The sequence below is a fragment of the Neopsephotus bourkii genome, unplaced genomic scaffold (assembly GCF_033783945.1).
Source record: "Neopsephotus bourkii isolate Nb327-2 ecotype Australia unplaced genomic scaffold, CSIRO-AGI_Nbou_v1 NB_1615, whole genome shotgun sequence".
Classification (NCBI taxonomy): domain Eukaryota; kingdom Metazoa; phylum Chordata; class Aves; order Psittaciformes; family Psittacidae; genus Neopsephotus; species Neopsephotus bourkii.
The window spans coordinates 1,066,035-1,086,769 of NW_026902090.1; the positions used below are offsets into that span (position 1 = coordinate 1,066,035).

General features: G+C 40.8%; 1 protein-coding gene across 2 annotated transcripts in view; it reads left to right on the plus strand.

The window, feature by feature from the left end:
- ARMH3 (armadillo like helical domain containing 3) overlaps window positions 1-20,735 on the plus strand; it is a 130,112-nt gene that overhangs the window by 8,539 nt on the left and 100,838 nt on the right. For both annotated transcript variants that reach the window (XM_061372511.1, XM_061372509.1), the window contains 13 exons: window positions 54-165; window positions 896-952; window positions 1,088-1,234; window positions 2,355-2,462; window positions 3,580-3,672; window positions 4,512-4,586; window positions 5,247-5,333; window positions 11,170-11,226; window positions 12,204-12,247; window positions 13,756-13,816; window positions 14,797-14,843; window positions 15,496-15,571; window positions 17,673-17,766. In XM_061372511.1, coding sequence (XP_061228495.1) covers window positions 64-165; window positions 896-952; window positions 1,088-1,234; window positions 2,355-2,462; window positions 3,580-3,672; window positions 4,512-4,586; window positions 5,247-5,333; window positions 11,170-11,226; window positions 12,204-12,247; window positions 13,756-13,816; window positions 14,797-14,843; window positions 15,496-15,571; window positions 17,673-17,766 — 1,048 coding nt within the window. In that variant the 5' untranslated portion in view covers window positions 54-63. The remainder of the gene's footprint in view (window positions 1-53; window positions 166-895; window positions 953-1,087; window positions 1,235-2,354; window positions 2,463-3,579; window positions 3,673-4,511; window positions 4,587-5,246; window positions 5,334-11,169; window positions 11,227-12,203; window positions 12,248-13,755; window positions 13,817-14,796; window positions 14,844-15,495; window positions 15,572-17,672; window positions 17,767-20,735) is intronic.

The window sequence follows — 20,735 nt, forward strand, 5'->3', positions numbered from 1 at the left end:
CCTGAAGAAAAGTTCAAGTTTCCTTAGCCTTTTTTGTCTATGTTTGCCTTCAGGGTATACAGCATGGCCCAAACAGAGAAGAAAGGTGGGCTGCTCCGGAAGTCTTCAGCCTCCAAGAAGCCATTGAAGGAGAAAGTTGTGTTGATGTATGATGAGATTTTCACGGTAAGGACCTGCGCATATCTTCTTTCTTAAAGAGGAAATGTGTTAAATTTTCTTTGTTTAGTTTATGCTGAAGATTGTGTATGGGGGATTCTTTTCCCAAGGTAGGGGTTGCACAGTATAGGTGTGTAGAATCACAGAATGGTTTGAATTGGAAAGGATCTTGAGATCACCTAGTTCCAACCCTCCTGCCATGGGCAGGGATGCTGCACCCTAGACCATGTTGCCGAAGGCTCTGTCCAACTTGGCCTTGAACACTGCCAGGGATAGAGCATTTACCACTTCTTTGGGCAACCTGTTTCAATGCCTCACCAGCCTCACACTAAAAAACTTCCTTATATCCAACCTGAACTTCCCTTCTTTAAGTTTAAACCCATTACTCCCTGTCCTATATGCTTCAGGCTTTCCTACTGTGATGCAGAGGTCTGTGTTGTGCTCTCTTCCTTAATATCACCTTGTCCTGTTGTCTACCAGGACCATTTGTGATCTGCAGGAAGTAATGGCTTTTCAAGTATTCCCAAAAGAAATAATCCAGAAGATAAAACAGAGGCATCCCAATTGAGAGTTGCTTCTGTTTCTGGGAATCTGTGTAGACAGAATGCTATATGTGAGAACACTTTGTTATCCAGTGGGATGATGCTGACTCTGAGCCACTCATGATAATGATTGTCTTTAAATTTTACCTGAAAGATTTCTTCTTGTTTGTTCTCATGGGTGTTCCTTTTTCTTTCAGACAGAGGACCCCAGTAAATGCAACCCTAGGTTTTGGGAGGAGCTGTTTCTTATGAAGGTAACCAGAACTGAGCATCCCCTGATTTGCTGCTGCTGTTTTGCCTATGAAGTGGCAGGCGATCAGTGCAAGAGCTTGTGTTTCTGAGGTGTCACTGGTTGTGTAACGTTCCTGAACTGATTCTTAACCTGACAGGTCAACTTGGAATATCTAGAAGGCAAGCTGGAGGCTCTCGATGGGGAAGAGTTAATGAAGATAAAAGATAACATCAACTGCTTGTTTCAGCACTGCATCCAGGCACTGGGTGAGGAGCACCCAATCAGAGTGGTCAATGCATTACAGGTACCATGCTGAGAGATAGGGAATACTGTCTTCTGCTTCTGGTGAGGAAATATATGAGCTGCTGATATCAAACATCTTGTGTTCATTTCTTTGCTTCTAAGGAGAAATGATATCTACAGAGCAGTTGCTACTTACTGTTGGTGGAGGTTACAAACATTCATAGTCTCTAGTCTTTGAAGAACAATAGCTTGTTTCAGAATTCAAGAGGATGTGGTGATGCGGAATCAAGCAGGTGGGAATAGGAGGACAAGAGGGGCTTGTTCACTACAGGCTGCCAGTCTGGGGGCTCAAGAGTACTCTGTAGCTTTGTCTGTATTCTACTTTTTGAATTACCATATGGGTCGAAAATGAAATAAAGCTCTGGAGAAGTTAGTGTGAAATTCATACAGCACACCTTCCCTGTTGGATAGTTCCTAATTGGAAGCTGTGAAGAATTGTCGCACAGAATTAATAGCCATTTGCCTACAAATTACTCCTTACCAAAGCTACGTCACCTTGCATCTTGTGTGGGATACTCCACTCAGTCTGATGTTTAATGTAATTAGTTCAGAGGCTGATTCTTACAGTTTGGTGAATGCATTTGTCTGGGCTCCTCTCACCTGTAGGAGTACAGGATATGTATTTCAGGTTTAGAGAAGTCACCTGTAGGAGATACTGGACAGGCAGTAAGCTGGGGAAAGCCGATTTAAACCAGAACATTCACACCTCTGACATACAATCTTGCTTTATGTTATTATTATTAGTAGTAGTAGCTTGAAAGGATGCTATTGAATATTGTAGCTATAGCTACATAGACATTCTAGCCAGCCCTGAATTCCCAAACTTGTATTTGAACTCTTGGCAAAAGGTAAGCCAGGGCTCAAGTCTACAATCTTGCTGTGTAAGTGTAAATAGGAAGCAGATAACATATCCTGAGCTTGAGTTGGGAGGGTGTTCCTTTAATCAGACTGTGTTCATGTGGAAAGTGATCCTGAAGCCAAAACTTACTTAAGCAATCTTTTCTTGGGAATGACCGTGGTGACTAAAGGTTTGCCAGTGCTAGGTCTGTGGGCAGGTTTTAGTCTTGAGTTGTAGGTGTTGCATTATGTGTCACCCTCTATTTGTTTTTCCGTTTTTGCAGACATTGTGTGCATTAATTCGGGGTGTCCATCAGAAGAACAAATCCACTTCTGGGTTTGACATCATCAACATGCTTGTGGGTTTCGATAAGGCAGAGCTGTGTATGAAGGTGAGGCCCTGACAATGTATACAATTTGCACAGCAGCCATGCTGCAGGGGCAGTGAGTTATAAACAGGCGTCTACCAAGGTACAGCTATTGAGGGAAATAGTCCAGTCACTTATTAAAAACAGCCATCCTGAAGTTCTTTACCTGCTACTGGCAAAAGGACACTTGGGATCTCCATGTTTGTTACTAACATAACAGAGCACTTTTCCTTTAGTTCCAGTCTGTGCAGTCACTGTGGTTAAGAAATCTTAAAGCCATAAAAGGCTGTTACAGGCCATTAGTACCTAGTATTGAACCTCTTACCTTGTTCTTAATTTTCAGCTGATAGTCATATCCTGTGTTCCATTTCACATTTCCATCAGCACATGTACCATTTTAAACTTACTTAATCCTCTTCTCTGTAAAGATGCTGAGGGTTTGGGAAATGACAAAGTAATTGCTGATAAAGCTGAATTCTTGTTTTATCTTTCCTCTTGATAAAAAGTAGTAATATTTCATCTCTCTACAAATAGTAGTACATTTAGGGAAATATTAAATAGTAACTTGCCTGCCAGAACAACATTTTTCCTTTAAGTATAACTGTACTACCTGCAACTTAGTATTTAGAAACCAGTTATTTTTAGCATCTGTTAAACAGCTCTATGATATCTAGTTTTAATCATAACTAATATGTGTGCTATTAAATTGGGGTGTGCTGCTTACAAAAAAATCTCATGGTGTCTGTAAATAACATGGAATATTGAAGAAAGAAAGCACTGATATTACGGTCTTGCAAGCAAAAAGGAAGATGATACTGGATACTGTAGAACTCAGAATTACTTTGTGAATACAATTGTTATATGTATACAAAAATCTTTAAGGCATCCAGAGAAAACTCTTGGAAAATGATCATGATGTTATGACTGTAGTCATTAAAATGTAGTTAACACAAAACAGTTCTGAGAACCAGCAGTGTGACTATGGCCTGTGTAGCAGGAGGAATGGCTTAATTATCGATTCTGGGATAACATGGCTTTATATTGGTGCTGTTATATTTGAATCTCCCCAAAAACTTTTTATAACAAACATTTCAAGTAATTTTAAACATTACTTTTAAATAATATGACTCTTCTTCTTTAGAATCTGATGGAGAGCTTGGACTCACTCCTCTGTGCAGAAGGCTCTGAAAGCCTCAAAAGCTTGTGTCTGAAGCTACTTCTCTGCTTAGTGACGGTAAATAAATACCAGGTGTATAATAACTTAAAAGCTTATGAAGCCACATTTTGAGGAGGGATGGAATTGCCTCAAAACTTGAGCAGAATGCTGCAGTGTGAAGCTTATGAAGAAGAAATTGTGAATGAGAACATGGGTCAGCCCAGAATACGCATTGTTGCTCTAACATGATGCCAGTACAGACTAGCAATTTGTTTTCAACTCATAAGATAGGTGCCAACTGGGTCAAAAGGGAAGACACAGCATGAGGTGTCAATTTGATTCACAGGGATTTATTAGTTTTTTTTTAGGGAAGAGGATATTCAGTAAGTCTTGGATAAAGGGGAAGGGAGCAGAGGAGAGGGCTTGAGAAAAGACAGGAAGTGTGGAGTAAACAAGTGTGGAGAAGATATGGGGAAGTTGGAACCATAATCTCTTGGATATGGTCAACTGTGAACTATTTTGGCTGTGATAAGAGATAATTGAGTGTGGGGAGGGACTTCACTGCCCTGTTCGTGATGGGAAAGTGCTCAGTGGAGCATATGCATCCTGTTTTTTCATTCTCTGCCTCCTGTGTAGCAGTCGTGCAGCTGTGTAAAATAGCAATCTGTAGAGGAAAGGGGGAGCTCTTAGTAAGTGGGTCATGCTTCTTGCCAGAGGGGTGGGAGGCAGGACGGGTTTCTTTTACTTCATGTCTAGCTCTACTGCTAGTCACACCTTGACTTGCTGACTAAGTGTGAGAGTCTGGATAAATGTGTCCATCTGGTAGCAAAACTCTTCAGTTCCTGGTGTGTGCCAGAGGCAGCTACAGCATCATGGAAGGCTTCAGGTGAGATTTTAAAAGTTACGTTTGTATTCAGGTGACAGATAACATCAGCCAGAACACCATCCTGGAGTATGTGATGATTAACAGCATATTTGAAGCTATTTTACAGGTAAGGCTTCTTCCTTCTACTGCAGGGGCTCTTATTCTGTAGTGAGAGTTTTCAGTGATATATTTGCCTTTTCAGTGCAGCATAGCTGGCTGGCACTATGTGTTGCTTCCATTCATAGCTCAGTCATGGATTTTTATTTATTTATTTTTTAATGCTGTCTCTCCTTACTCTACTCTGCTGTTTTTAGCCACTACTGAGCATTTAAAGTATTTTCACTTGAGGCAGTTGTGCATAGCTAGAAGCTGAACAGATTTCTGGGTTAAGTTCACAGAGAAATCCTGTATCAGAGGAACTTTGTTTCAAAAGCCATTCTGGATATATTGAGGTTTTTTCTGCTCTTTGATAAATTATACTTCTTAGAAGTGGAACTGGGCTTGAGGGAACACAGAAAACTTGCACAGATAATGTTGGTGATGTGCTGAGATACTGTCCAGTGCTGTTAAGAAGTGTATTTGCCCTTTATACCTAGAAATCCTATGTAAATTCTCTCTGTGATAAATAAGCTTTTCTGTGTGCAGAACTTATTGGAAGCAACATTAAATATCCTCTTTCATTAGGGCATAATTTGCTCTTAGATGTGCATTTCATGGCCATGTATTGAGAGTCACTGAAAGCTGCTTGAGGCAGGCCTGTACAGAGCAGTGTGATTATTTATTCCAGATCCTGTCCAGCCCACTAAGTCGCAGGGAACATGGCTATGATGCTGTTGTCCTTCTTGCCTTGCTGGTTAACTACAGAAAATATGAGGTAGGTATTCTTTTGCATAACAGAAACATCACTTCTCTCTATTATACACACGCCTCTGCATTATTAAGGCAGCTTACAGTTCAGTTTTTAGCAGTACATACTATAATATTTATCAGGGTATCCACCACAGAGCTACAGAACTTTTGCAGTGCAATCACATTATGCTAACTGTATCTGTCTCTAATGTATGTGTATAATCAAATGTGTGTGATATACAGCTTGTTTTGTGCAAGCATCAAAGAAACTATGTAGGAGATTTGCATTTCCTTCAGGAAAATGTTCTGAGTAGGGTCCTTTTGGAAGAGTTACTGTTGTGCCGAACTTACCTGTTTGCCCTTGTGTGTGTGACTGTGATTATACACACTCTCCAAAGTAAATCTGGCTGTCAGCTGTCTTTGGCTTCAGATTGAATTTGTGATTCAGAACTTGACTAGCAGACTGAAAGAGCACAGATCCCCAGAAGACCTGGAGAAGCTGTTACCAAAGAATGAACTGAAGCATCACAGCTAGTATTTCCAGGAGAAATCTGTCTGTTTGACTGGCTCCTCTCTGAGAAACTTTATTCATCTTCCTTTTCCTAAACTGGTTGTGTTACTCCCATTTTTTTCTCTTTTCATCACCTTGAAAAAGAAACTTGCCAGGTGTCAGAAAAAGCACCTGTTGGGTTTTCTTTGCATGAGGCATGATCCTTTAATGATCAATCCTTGTTTTTTTTCTTCATAACTAGGAATATCTTAGTGTATTTAGACTGGCAAAAAATGGGAAGGTCATGGAATACCCTTTCCTCAACAGAATCAATGGGAGCGGGCAGGCTCCAAAACCCACTTAGTTTTATAATAGATATTGTTTTATGAAGTATGAATAGACCTAGAGAGCGGGCAAAGACAGGAGCTACACTTAGAGTCAAGTAATCCCTGTTAATTTCTCATTCCTATGAATGTTGTCAGAATAATGAATTACAGATTGTGTTCAGCAATCTGTGCTGTGGTAACTTGGAATAAGAGCATGCAGTTTATTTTTGGTGTATGGCCATGAGGCAAAACTGTTGGGAATGATATGGGTAAGGTTACTGATGAGAGCAGACTGGAAAGACCAGAGGTCTCATTGCAACATTCTGGTCAAAGCGTGGAGAGATGCGTAGTCCAGTCCCTGAGCTGTGGATTCCTATGTACTATAGTTTATGGCCTTAGTAAGGTAGAGTGCTATGAGCATGTAAGACCTGTGCTCTGCTCTTTGCAGTAGCTTTATGCAGAGTATTGAGTGCTTTGGAGAGCATTGTCCTAGACGTCTTCAAACTGGGCACCCAAATTATATTGTGCTGATGTCTAAAGAGTACAATCTAATGTGAGGCAGATAGGTGGCAAGGGGAATTTTAGCTTGAGTAGTTTATCTGGCAAGGTTGAAAGCAACTTGAAGAAAGGTTTTGTATGACAGCTGCCTGACATTGTCCTTTGTAAGCAGTGCTACAAGCAAAGACTGTAGTAATGCAGTCATAATCTTTGTTCTTAAGTAAAGTTGCTACTTTCAGTTGCTGTTCTTTGGCCCTTGGAGTCAGTTTGGTGGTTCCCTGGTTGTCAGTGTGTCGTAGCATACTTTCATGCCTCGAATCCTTTGGAGTTCTCTTTTTAGTTAATTGCTGCAGTTGATAGGTTCCCTTTTGTTCTGAACTATGTTGGTTGCTAAACTGTGTTTCCAGCTGCTTAAGAAAATCTAATTATGCTGAAAATTCATTAGTTGGCTATGAGTTTGTCTCTGTCTTTAACGTGAATACCAGTGTGTTTTTCATCAGGATGTTCTCTCATATTTTGGGATATTTTGTAGTGTCCTCTCAAATTCCCTGGGGAATATCTGTCCACATTTTCATTACCAGTGTAGTCAAGATCCTGGCTTGCTCATTAACTCCTGTTCAGGAGTAAAAATGATTTACATGTCTTCACATGGGATGTTTAAAGGAATATTTAATGTTTAAAATATTAAAACATAGTATTTTTCAAAAGTTGTTCCAAAGAATCATAGAATAGTTAGGGTTGGAAAAGACCTTAAAATTATCTAATTCCAACCCCCCCTGCCATGGGCAGGGACACCTCACACTAAACCATATCACCCAAGGCTTTGTCCAACCTGGCCTTGAACACCGCCAGGGATGAAGCATTCACAACCTCCCTGGGCAACCCATTCCAGTGCTTCACCCTTACAGTAAAGAATTTCCTCCTTATACCCAATCTAAACTTCCCCTGTTTAAGTTTTAACCCGTCAACCCTTGTCCTATCACTGCAGTCCCTAATGAAGAGTCCTTCCCCAGCATCCTTATAGGCCCCCTGTATATATTCCTGTATTATATACCAAGTGTATAATTATTCAAGTCTTCAGCTATATTTTATGTTTTTTTTTTTTTTAATCCTAGTCCGGATTTCAGGGAAAATATTTTTACCTTGATACTATGTGAGAGAAACATGAAAGAGTAACTAAATAATTTGCTATATCATGAAAATGGTAAAGCTAAGCATACACAAAAGTCTGTCTTCTGTGAGGAAGACTATCTGATCACTTGCTCAGTGTTTTAAGGGATGGCTGCTAGAATAGCAAAGTAAAATATAAAATCAGGTAGTGACTCTTAAATAGTTAGACTCCTTCAACATCTAGGTGGAAATGTCCGTGCCTCATGTTCAGCCTGCTAGCTTGTGCCTTTTGCTAGGCGGAGTTGGAAGGAATTAGTCAAAACAGGGGATCTCCCTGTGTGTGCTTGTCTGACAGCATACAGTGTATCTGACAGTCATTTATGTATGGTTACTTATCTCCTTGATATGGTTGACTACAGGTGCTGAAGAGACACTTTTCAACTTTGAAGAGTCAGAAAATGCATCTTTTCTGTATATTAAAAAAACAAACCCAAAATCTCAAATTGTTTTAAACGAATTTCTTTAATAAAAAGCGCAATTATTCAAGTTCCGATTCCCTGCAGGATGGTCTGCCTGCAGAGGAGGTGGTCTCAGCAGGCCTGACAGCAAAGCTGCTGAATCATCCTTAATGAGCCTTCATAGAAAAGTCTTGAGTGGACTCTGGCCTTCCTTTGTGTTATAGATGTGAAGATAAGTTAAGCATCTAACTAGGAATTATACATGATTAGCTTGTGTTTTTTGTTTTTTTCCTGCTTGCTTTTCCTACCAAACCCATTTGATTCCCATAGGTTTGTGTTGGAGGCAGAGATACATTTGGGGGCATGGAGGAGATCTCATTCCCTCTGCCAGACCTGTATGCTGCTTCATGTAATACTCACTTTGCATGGCATGTCTCATCTGGGAATTGCTTTAAAATTACCTGGTGATGATCTTCCCACAGCTTCCACCTTCATTTCTATGGGATAATGGTGGGTTGTCTGTGGAGGACATCTTGACTATTCCCAGGCTGCAGGGGTTTGTGTCTGTACCTCATCACTGACAATAAGACCTTAATGCTATAGTGTTTGTTATCTGCTGTCAGTGTTAGGGAAGTACCTGTGTTCTCTGAAGAGCTGAGAATAATGTTCGAGCTCTTCCTGGAGGCACATGGAGGCAGATGCTATTTTTACATTTGTGTAACCTCTTCATTGACTCATTTAAAGTCTTCAAAATGCTTGTCAACCCCTTTTCAAGGCTGTTGCATGTTTCTGCATGTTCCGGAGCGATGGGTGTAATTTAGACTTTTACAGCTTTTGCTGTTGATTCCCAGTGAGAAGGGAAGTGAACTCTGAATCAGCAGGATTAGGATAGGGAAGCAGGTGGCAGGAAGTATGGGATGGGCTTAGGGGTGCTTGTACAACTTGCAGGTTGCTGATGTTCATTGTAGATTTGCAGACTAATGCTTGTAGACAATAACTGGAACTGTTTGCCCTTGAGGGGAAGGCAGGAGCAAACCACACACCCTGTGGGCAGCACAGGAAATATTCTCATCACACCAGTACAGAGTTGCACACCGAAAGGCACTAGAAATTGCCTTGCCCATGTAGAGTAATATAGTATGTGAATTGCAGTGGTTAGTCATCTGCCTGCTGCTTAAGGAATTAGTGAAGCCTAGAGGAGGCATAGAATGTGTCAAGGGAACGGAATACTTCAGACAGGAATTATTAAACAAACTTCTACAGAGATGGAAATGGCAACTGAAAAGATAGAGGGCAGAGATCTGTAGGAGTCTAGGCCAGCTTCATGACCCTTGTCAGCTGTGCACTGATGACATCTTGCTGCCAAGAGGCAGGAGACACAGAGCATGCATCTTGGAAAGTCGTGGGCAATGGGAGTGTGAAGAGTTGGTCATAGGCTGCATGTAGGATGGATTGTATGACTAGGTCTCAGGGCAGCCTTGTAGTGCTGGTCAATGTAGTGTCTCCCAGTTTGCTTATTCTCCACATCTGGGAATTTGGATAACCCTGCAGCCTCCAATCCGTTATAGCCTTGCTACTCATTGTCTGGAAGAGTCCATCACTTCTATTGGTTTTGTCACAGGCTGGCCTCTCTTCTGTGTGTGAGCTGTGGTGTGGGGAGTTCCTCTTTGTTGTGTAAGGAGAGCAAAAGAAACTAGCAAAATGATGACATATTTACAAGGATAGATTTTAATCTGTTTCTGATTAAAAATTTGTGAAGCCTGTGTGTGCTTTACTGACACTGACTGTATTTAATTTCTGAAGGGGAGCATGGCTGTACAGAGAGGATGAGGTGCCTCTGCCCATGGCAGCGGGGTTGGAACTAGAGGATGTTAAGGTCCTTTCCAGCCCTCACCATTCTATGATTCTATGACCATTTATTATTCCTCAATAGGAGCCTCTGTTCCAGCCTCAAGGAAACATCTTTGCATGCACCATGCACAGATGGATTCTGTGTGAGCTTTCTTTTTCTCAGGCAGCAGACAGGCCTGTGTGCTGCTGGAGGCAGGCTGACTGACTGCCTGAGCTTTGGTCTGTTCTGATCTGTTTCTTTTCTGAACCAAAAAGAAAGCCTGATCCTTCCAAAGCACCAAATAATTGAGAGCGTGGTGTTTCCTGATGAGCCTTATTTGTAACTTGCTGTCAAGCCCTGGGCAAATCAGTCAGATAACTATGCAACTTGTAGGGCATCTGGTACATACTTTGTGTTTTATTCTTGCTATCCATTTTGGACTTACTGCATAGATAGAGCCTTTTCTCTGTCCTGGTTCCAAATTGACATTTTTGATTTTGCACTGATTCATATAAACCAGGATAAACAAATGTAAATTACTAATTTTAAATGCTTCCTAAATTATCAGGGCTTATCGTTATAGATGGAGCCTGTGTGCTTTGTTCGGTTAAGTTCAAGGAATTAGTATTCTCCAGAGACTTGTAGCTCTCAGTTGTGTAAACTGTTGAAGTGGTGAGCAGTAACCCTGGCAGCAGATGAGTCTATAACATAGTCATGCCTTCCTGGGTCCTCTTTCCTTTAAGCAGTCTTTGCAAGGTGTTGCAGAGGGAGATATCGGAACACTAATGTTCAGTCCCAGCTTCACTGCTTGTTCCTGCTGCTTAATGGTGTGTGTGTCACAGATAACAGCCTTGAAGGACAGCTGCTCCACTTTCAAGCTGACAGATGAGCTAGTTGAGGAGCAGAAACTCCCTCTCAATAAAATCAGGAGACTGTCTGACTGGGCCAATAAAGAGGTGTTGCAGGCATAGCAGCCCTTGTGTGTGCTGTAACTCCTATTTCTTTATGTGTATTCTGCTCTGTGGGACAGGAGAGAGTCTTCCCAGGTGGTTGAGTAAACTTGGAGAGATAATTGTTTGTTTGTTTTTTTCCTGAAGGCTGAACTTAAACCCAACTTTCTTTCTTTTTTCTCCACCCACCCTGAGCAGTCAGTGAATCCCTACATTGTGAAGCTCTCCATTGTAGATGATGAGGCCACGCTCAATGTGAGTATTTGGCTTGATTCCTCTGTGCTGCTGGTGTTAGTGTAATGAATGCAGTCATAGTGTCTGGTAGAAAGAAGGTCTAGGATAAAGAACACCAGTATAGTGGGATTCTTCACTCTTGCAATAGGTTAGGCAGCTCCTGATTTGGACATTTTGATCATCAGTTAAATGGTGGGGGTGGTTAAAAATCTAGCTAGCAAGAATTATGCTGAAGTTAATCTATTATACATTTATGAACTACCTATACACTATTTGCTGTCATGTGCCAAAGAGGCACAAGATAGCTTATTCCAAAGGAGATCTCATTTCCAGCGCTGTGTCACACAAGCCCACAAGCCAATTCTTGTAGCTCAGTGGAAGCTGGTGCTTGAGTCATCAAGGTATTTTGGTTAGCCGCTAAGTTTTGTATCCTGACCTGGATAGAAGGTGGTAGCATGTTACCAGCTTTGTGAGGCCTGGACTTTAAGACTGTTCTTTAGGCACCAAGTAAAAAGCAAACTCCATGCTAACCAAAGGGCGAGAACAATTTTTCTCAGTTAATTAAGTGAGCTTGACAGATAGGATAATCAGGAGCTGTGGGGTGGTGGAGGCTGTCTGTAAGGAGTTAAATGGTTACTAGTGTTTATGGCCTTTGCTTTGGACTTTTGGATGTCTTTCCTCTGACACCCAGCTTCCTTCTGAAGTTCTTGCTGCTTTATTGAGGCTTCTTGAGTGAGTAAGCCCTGTCTGAAGATACAAGAAGAGTAAATGTTCCCTGTTGAACTTAGATATTGAACTTTAAATTTTGGTGTCTTGATTTTTGCATGGTACTTTGTCATATGATAGCATGTCTTAATAGTTCAAACAGCTTCAGGGGAAATCCTTCATAGCATGGTAGTTTATCTCGAAGGGAACACTGCTAAGTGTGTTCAGTGTGTGATTTCCTGCATTGATACTTGTAATATAAAGGTTTTTTTTTAACACTTTTGTTTTTTCAGGGAATGGGACTTGTAATTGCCCAGGCTTTATCAGAATATAACAGGTAAAACCTTGCTGTCTCTGTTTTTTCAGTACCTGGTACTTGTTGTACATTTGTGTTACAGCACTTATCACCTGACAGCCCTGATGCACCTGGAGAGGAAGGGAGTAGTCTTATGTTTTGATGTGTTTCAGCTCAGTTGTTGCTGTCATTGCAAGTGTAAATGCATCTGTACCAGCTGGGCTGATGTGCTCAGGAGAGACCTTGCTGTAGGGGAAGATAACTATTGTATGCTTTTGCTATCGTGGATTTTACCTCTGTATGAACCTTGAGCAAAATCTTAGTCCCAAGTGAAAAAGTAGATGATTTGCTGAGTCTGTTTGAAAATTGATGTAACTGAAACACAATCTAAACCAAACCCGTGTATCCAGGGTTATCCACATGCCAGATCAGAGATGATTAGGGGATGTATGCTTTTGCAAATGGTGGAAAGCATTAACTGCTTCTGAAGAAAGAGCAGAAAGTCAACAGTCAGGGTACCATGTTCCCAGGCTGTGTTTCATAAGCAACAGCACAAAATGTATAAGCTTTCCTAAGAAGAAAGTGCTTCAGAAAAATTTGGAAACTTAAAGCAATTTTACCAGAGGAACCCAAGGCTGCAATTTTTTTGTTTTATTTTTTTTGTGTGTGGTGTGGTAGTTTCTCAAAGTATCCAGAAAAATGTTTTAATTCCTTTGAAGGTTCGCTATTATGCGAATGACTTGCAAGATCAGCAAATCCATGTAAATGTATTTAACAGAGTAAATTATTGGAGTAAAGCAGAAAAAGCCTCACCCACCCAACTTGCTTAATTCTGACAGAAGCTGTCTCAGACTATGGCCTGTTTTGCTTAGCTCACTCTTTCCCCCTTCCCCAAAAAATCAGAGGTGTTTTCTTCGCTTGTTGCATTGTGTGTGATCAGATTCCTGTAGGAAAGACACAATAAATGGCCATGTGAGCTTTGCTAGTCCGTTTGAAGGCCAAATGAAGCAACTTAGCTTGAAGCTGAGGTACCCAACCGATTTGTTGACTTCACTTACTCTAGTTCCAGTCCGTTTACTCCAGGAATGTGGGATCAGGCAGCATGATGCCATGAACCATAATGGTCCTCATGTTTTCTGCTGGCCATAAGGTGGTCGACTGTGCTTTAGTCTGTAGTGGATGGTGATTGAACTGAAATTGTTACGTGGTTACTGATTGTCTATGTTCATGTGGTTCATTACTGTTTTGCCAGTCTAGGACAACATTTCTTAAGTCACTTGGTCTTTTTCCTTCAGTGGATGTATCCTCTCTAACAGCACAGGCATTGTTCAGTCTCGTGTTTCTGTAGCCCCACTTAAACTGTACACATTTTACAAACATTTTAATACCCTTTGCATCTCTTTTATGACTTCTTGAAAGGGGCTTGTGAATACTGAAACCTTCTCCATCCTGTATCCTTATCAGACAAGACTGTATCATAAGGTGTTAGATAAAATAAGCCTAGTTCAGTTTCTAACCCTGAGGCTTCATCCTTACTCCTTTTTGTTCAGACAATACAAAGATAAAGAAGAGGAGCACCAGAGTGGTTTCTTCTCAGCCCTAACTAATATGGTAAGCAATGAAGCAGTGTTTTTCTATTCTTAAAATGGGTGCCTTGATAGAAGTTCAGCAGGAGGGTGTTTCCAAAACTGAGCTTGGGGTGTTGGTTCTGGAGGAGGTGATGCTTTGGTCCAGTCCAAACCAAATACAGCTGAAATGGCTATCTGAGAAGCGTGGTGTCGTCTGGCTGGGAGAACTCTTTCAAAGGAAGAAATCTCTGTTCTGGCATTGATAATTGAAATGGTTTTCTTTCATCTTCTTCATTCTAGTTGACTTTATTTAAAAAAATCACAATCAGCTGTTAAGACACTTTTAAACAGCTACTTATTTTTAAAAGCTAGTTGCTGCTTTGCTGATGTACTCTGTACCAGAGAAGCTGAATATTTTTGTGGTGAATTCTGGTCTATCACTAGCTTTGGGTATCTGTTTCTTTACTGTTTTGTTTCTCAAGCCTGGGTCCACCAGAGCAGTGAAGTAAGTTTGGTTTCTGCAGTGGGCAGTGTCTATATTTTCAGAGAGGTACCCTCCAAAGGCAGTAGTGAATTTCTTCCTTGCTAAGGGTATCCACTGTTCTCCTTGTTCAGTTTGGCTTTGCTGTAGTCTGAGACCTGACAGCAAAATTTCCTGTTGACAGCTGTCAGGAGTGACATTGGTAAAACCACTGCCACTTTAGGGCAAGCAGATAGGAAATAATCTCTGTTGTCCTCTTGCAGAATCACAGACTAATCTGAGTTGGGATTCAAAATACAGTTGTTCCTCCCCCTTTTCCTTTTGTGATAGGAGAGGCGAAACATTGGTCTGTGACAACAGTGTGAAATCAAATGTTCATCCTATTTCCCATTTGTATTTTCCTAGTATTAGAAAGTAAGTTGCATGTGTGCCTTGGATGGCAACACCTCTCGCGGGGCACTTCTGATGTAGTTAAATCCATGTCTTCTCGTTGTCTTAACAGCTTTCAAATTCATTCTATGCAATACTCTTTCTTTCCATAGGTGGGCAGTATGTTCATAGCAGATGCTGATGAGAAGATCTCAGTCCAGTAAGTGCCCAGATGTCAATTACACAATGAATGGTAACTCACTACACAGGTCAACATTGTCCACCGGTGGAGCTGTGCTAATACAGCAAACTAGAGGCACAATTTCTCTTGTAACTAAAATGGTACCACACCCCTGCAAATAGTGAATTCTTACTTAAGTGAGATGGGTGCAGCAGGAGGAGCCACAGCTGATTTTTTTTTGTAATGAAATGTATTAAAAAAACCTTTGACAAACCTGTGGATTTTAGGAGGCAAGTTGGACATGAGAGGTGGGAAGTGGTGGTTTGTGCAGTCTTGTCCCCAACAAAATCTTTTCTAAATCAAGGGGGGAAGTGATAAATATGAGGGTTTGTAGTATCTGTATGCCCCTCTGCCCTTAAAATAAAGGGTTTTAAAGGGAAAACACTGAGCAGCGAGGGATGCCTTCAGCAGGAAGGGAAAAACTGTAGTTGAGCTCTAAAAACAGCTATTTTTATGGATTGCTAAGTACTACTAATAATCAGAATGACTGGATTGCAGAGGCAGAGTTTTAAATAGTTGAAAAAAATAATTTCTTCTTCCAGATGGGTTGTGCTCCTGGAAACCTTTGCTCTTGGGATTCTTATCTGGTATTAGCCTTAACTCACTGTGCTTTTGTCTATCTTTTCCACAGAACAAATGAAGCCATCCTTCTGGCTCTCTATGAAGCTGTTCACTTAAACCGGAATTTCATCACAGTTCTGGCACAAGTGAGTTTCAGTGTGATGTTTGCCCATTTCTTTGCAAGTGCATGCCTTTGAACTTAGAGTCTCAAATGGAATCGGTGAAAAGATAAGTTTTCTTGCCCCCTCCTTCCCCTGCATACTTGTCATAGGTGTAGATGAGCGCAGAAGATCAGAAGCAGGCCAGGATCTGGGTTTATTACAATTTTAGGAAATGCTTCCTCCCTTGCCAGAAAATGAGTCAAGTTTTGAGGGCAAAGCTCATGTTGGAATGAGCCATTTTCCCTCTGAAGGATTGCCTGATGTGTTTAGAAAACCTTTCAGCTTTTTATCTTGCTTTGTAAGTACTGATGGTAATTTGTGAGAAAAATGGCATCAACAAAACAGCTAACACCTTTCCCCAGTTATTTCAGGTCCTCTGAGTGCAGCCATACATCTCAGGCTAGACAACATGGCATGATGAAGGAGACCTTTGGGGACTCCTGACAGTAGTGGAGATGGAAGAGGTCAGATAGGCAGATCTACTGCCTCTGAGGAAAGCTGCTGTTCCATGGGTGGTTAATTTGCAGAGGTTCCTTGTCTCTTTTTTTTTCCAGGTTCTTCATTTTTAGCACTTGTGAGAGATTTCTGCTCTTTCAGTTCTGCGTAATATGTGATCAAGATATCCCTGAGGAGGGAAAGGCCTTTGGCAGGGAAAAGAGCAGGGAAGGAAAGAGCAGCAAGAGTAAAAGCTCTTAAATTAGAAATGAAAGGATAAATTAGTTATTTGTGAAAGGCATAGATGAAGCAGCCACTAATGAGTGTATTTAATTGAAATGGAGGCCTGATGTTCTTGGGTGGGTTATCTGTAATCCTTCATTTAAGAGAGGGCAAGTAAGTCATGCTGTCCTTTTGAAAAAAACTCATAAAAACTGATGAATGTTTTTGTCTAAGTTGGTGTTCATTGCTGGGGATTGAATGAATGACTGTGCCCTGCTGCTGTGTGGGCACGTAGGAAGAGCAGGGATACAGTTGTGTTCATGCCTGGTGGTAAGGTTTTGGCATACTTACCAGCTTGTTGGTCCTCAGTTTTTGCTGCTAGGTGGCACTAGCATCTTTCAACTGATGGTTAGTGTTTGAGGAAAAGAAAGGTAAACACCATAGCAAAATGTACACAAGCAAACCTATTTTATGTAAGATTTTCCATGGAAAATTGTATTTTAAAGTTTAAAACAGTATGTGTACTGATTTAAAATTGTCTTTGAATTGTAGTATGTGTGTCTGTGCTTCCATTAAAATACATGCATTTATATTGGTTATAAAATGAGATATTCAAAGACAATGTGGAGGAGAACCACTTGTGAAAAATCCTATGGAACTAACATCAAATCAGCAGTTCTGTATCCCTTCCTTTTACTTTGAAATCGTGATGATATATTAAGGCAGATGATACATTTATGTAAAACTTGCCCTATGAAATGGACACTTTGCTTGGCAGCCAGACTTAAAATAGCATGGCAGATTGCCTGCAGTCTCACCAGTGTGGATAGATCTGGAAGCTTGCAAAGAGTAAAGTCAAAGCAGTAATTAGGCAGGCAACTATTAGCAAAGATGAAATGGGGAGAGTAACTGACTGATGGAAGCCAAGAAGATCGATAATGATAGCGTTATTTATGTTACACGCTCTTTTCCTACAGTGCCTGGGCACTGTGAGACAGGAAAGTCATAAATTGCCATCATCTTTGAATATGAACAGGTGAGGGCAAGAGGGAGGAGAATTTGCTTTTAGAAAAAGATGTTGGGGAAAGACTTCAAATGCACACCCTTAGGTTGTTCTGGGGGAAAACAGAAGCTATATAAACACTGCAGGCTTCTGCATGCATCTTCCCATGCTACACTGGGGACAGCCGTCAGTTTGTCTTTCTCTTTCTGTTGATGTACAGTTTAATTGTTGGATATCCAAGGTAAGGAAGCATAGCTTTGTTTTTTGGAGGAGAGGTTGGAGTTCCTTGGGAGTTCATTAGTCATGCCTCTTGTGCCAGAGCACAAAGCAGTACAAGTAGTGATCCGTACAAGCAGTGATCTGTATGGCTGGTGCCTAGGGAAGCTATTGACCTGTGTATGTCTGGGCATTTGTGTTTTCTGTTAGAGCCATCCTGAAATGGGGCTGATGACAACACCAACAAGCCCAATTCCAGCAACACCTGTTACTCCACTTGGAACCACCCCACCTTCTTCAGACGGTAAGAAACATCATGATCTCCTGGGGAATACCAATTAAAAACTGTAAAGTAACTAGCAAAGCATTTTCTGAAGATGACAGCTAATAAGGTCAGTCTGGAGCAGATGTGACCTGGTGGTCTCCTCCTGGAGCAACTCAGCTTACTAAACTGGAGCAAGATTATTTGAGTCAAACTCATTTCTGTTTTGCCTTTTATACTGTTCAATGAAATTATGCTGATATTCCTTGTGAAAATAGTACTGACCCAGTCGGTATCTGTGTGAAGATACATGCAGCCCATTAGTTATTCTATGTAGGCTTTTACTTATGAATATTTCTAGTGTCTGGGATTATTTGTCATTGGAACAGATTTACATAGAATCACAGTGGATTCCTGCTTGTCATTAATGCCCTTGTCCCTACCTTTGAATTAAGTGGGATTTCAATCCAGCCTGGGTGTGTGAAGGTATTCCTCCCTCTTGTTGCCTTTTCTCTGATAGGCTTTGTAAATGACTGCTTGCCCTGATATCTTTCTTCTAAATGAGGTGTTATGTGTCCACATAAATGCACTTTGAAATCATCTAAAATAAAACTCCTTTTGTTTAAGGTATGGACAGATGCATCCTACTTTAATGGAGGAAATCAAATGACTGTTGTTATGTACCTTAATGGTATCCTCTAGATCTGAAGAAAGTGTTTAATGAAGGCACAGAGTCAGTTTGAATACTGCACAGTTTAGAAATTGGGGAAAAACAGCCTGGGTTACTCAGTTATATCAGCTATTCAGGTCATTTGATATCCTAGTTAAGGATGGTCCTCCTTGTGGATGAATTCTCTCTGGCTACCATGAATATCAAAAGCTTCAGTTAAAAAGCCCTCCATGTCTCAACTATCCCTGTGCATATAGTGTAAAATGTAAAGGGATGGGCATTTTGTGGGCTTCTGTTCATTGCAAATGTATCCACCCACACACCATATTATACAACTGACAGAATTTACGCTTACCTACATCTACAGCTTGCTCACACTCTCTTTTCTTAATTTGCCAGAAAACAAAAGCAAAACAAAAACTCCATCCTGCTTTCAGCAGAGGCAGCAATCTCATAAAGCTTGAGGCTTCTTGCTGCTTGTAAGGTTATTACGTTTAAGAAGAGGAGCTGGTCTGCGAATGCAGTAATTACAATGGGGAGCATTCTTTATTTCTGTTTGCTGTCACCTTGCTGATCCCTACTCTGTGATAATTTTGGTGTTTTTTTAAGACCTTGGCTTAATTTAGTTTGGTGGTGCTTTAGTCTTGCTGTAATTTTAAAGGTATGTCAGAATTCTCCTCTTTTTCTAAGGTCTTGCAACTCAGCTGTAGAATTAGCCTCTGGCTGAAAATTAGCAAGAGGCTTTTTGGCTTTGGAATGAAAAGATTGGTTTCTTTTTCCTGCATTAAAAAATAAAGCAGCATGGTTGAGCTTTAGAGAAACATGTAAAAATCCATCTATGGGTTTCAGGTGCTTTTAATGCTGTCTGGGATTAAAAATGAGTTCTTACTCTGGTTTGAAATGTCTCTGGCTGTTAGCCTATGGTGTGAATTAAGACCTTTTAAAGTTCCAACGTGTGTGTTTAAGCAAATGAAGGTCTGTAGCATGAACCAGGCCAAGCAGTAATGTGTTCTTCAGAGTCAGTGCTTTTTATTAAAAAAAAAAAAAAAGAAAAAGAAAAGAGACTTTTGCTAGAAACTGTTGATCCATAATATGTAAATCAAGCGTGCCTGTCACCATAGTTATCTAAATGTCAGTTTGCTTACTGTTGTTAAATATTCATTCACTGCGTTCATTGTAACAGTTCCAGAAGGACCCACTGGGGCTATAAATAAGTTTTTCAGACTTGTAGCTACATCTTTGAGCTATTCAGAATATTGGGGGTGAAAAAGCTTCCAGTCTTATTGCCAACAGACTGGGCAATGTGTCAGGAGCCCCAGAGCTTCAAGATTGAATGGACTAAAAGAGCTCACACTTGGGGATGTGCAGCCTTTAGGAGGTAAAAGCCCCATTATGATTTCTGTGATGTGATTCGAACAGTGAGATTACCCTGATCTATTTGGCCTGTTGTTTCTAAGGGCTACAATTTTGTATTCAAGGTGATTGTATAATTCTGAGCTCCATGAGAACCTCTGCTGTGCTCTGAGCCTCTCAGTGCTCAGTTTAAAGAATCTCTATTTTACTGTTGTCTCTTTCATCCTTCTGTGCTTGCCCCACTTCCAGGGGTAAATAAGCCTTACTTGGCTCATTGCATGGTTATGAGATATAAGGCTTGCATTAAGGAGGGGTGTTGTTTGTTAAAGCAGGCTTGTCTCTGAACCAAAGTACAGCTGCATCCAGGATCAGATCTCTTGCCCTCAGAGTCCCAAGGCTAGCCATCCAAAACTCAGATGTGAGTAATTCCTTACTTCTTTCAAGGTCCAATTTCATCATAAATACCTTTTTGTTTCCTGAAGAGTAAGAAAACCCTTGAACGTTCCTGAGGATAGATGTAAAGAGATAATACAGTTATTAAGATGTCCTAGTGGTCTGCAGATCGGTTTCCAGTGCAAAGGTGCTTTATTTTGGGCTATCTTTATAGCTTGAGAAGAGAGAGGGCCTTCTGGCAATTGTAATTAAAGCCACCTCTGAACTCTTGCACTTGAAAACCTGCAAGTTTGAGCTTCTGGGCAGCAAGAGCAGTGGTGGTGTTGTCAGATCAGGACAGACATGTAGAGCTGCAAAAGATCTTGACTCTTCGAATCTAGTGCCTTGTGCTTGCAGGCATATCATCTTAGAATGCCTTAAACTGATCTCTATTAAATTTGTTTCACAACAATTCGTGTTGGGAGGCAGTTTCAGCATCTTGTTCCTTGGTTAAAAATCTTCAACTTTCCATCCTGCATTTCTTGTCAGTTTATACCCATTTATCATGTTTTAATCTGACTTTGGAACACAGCTCTTTCAAACATGAGACTACTTG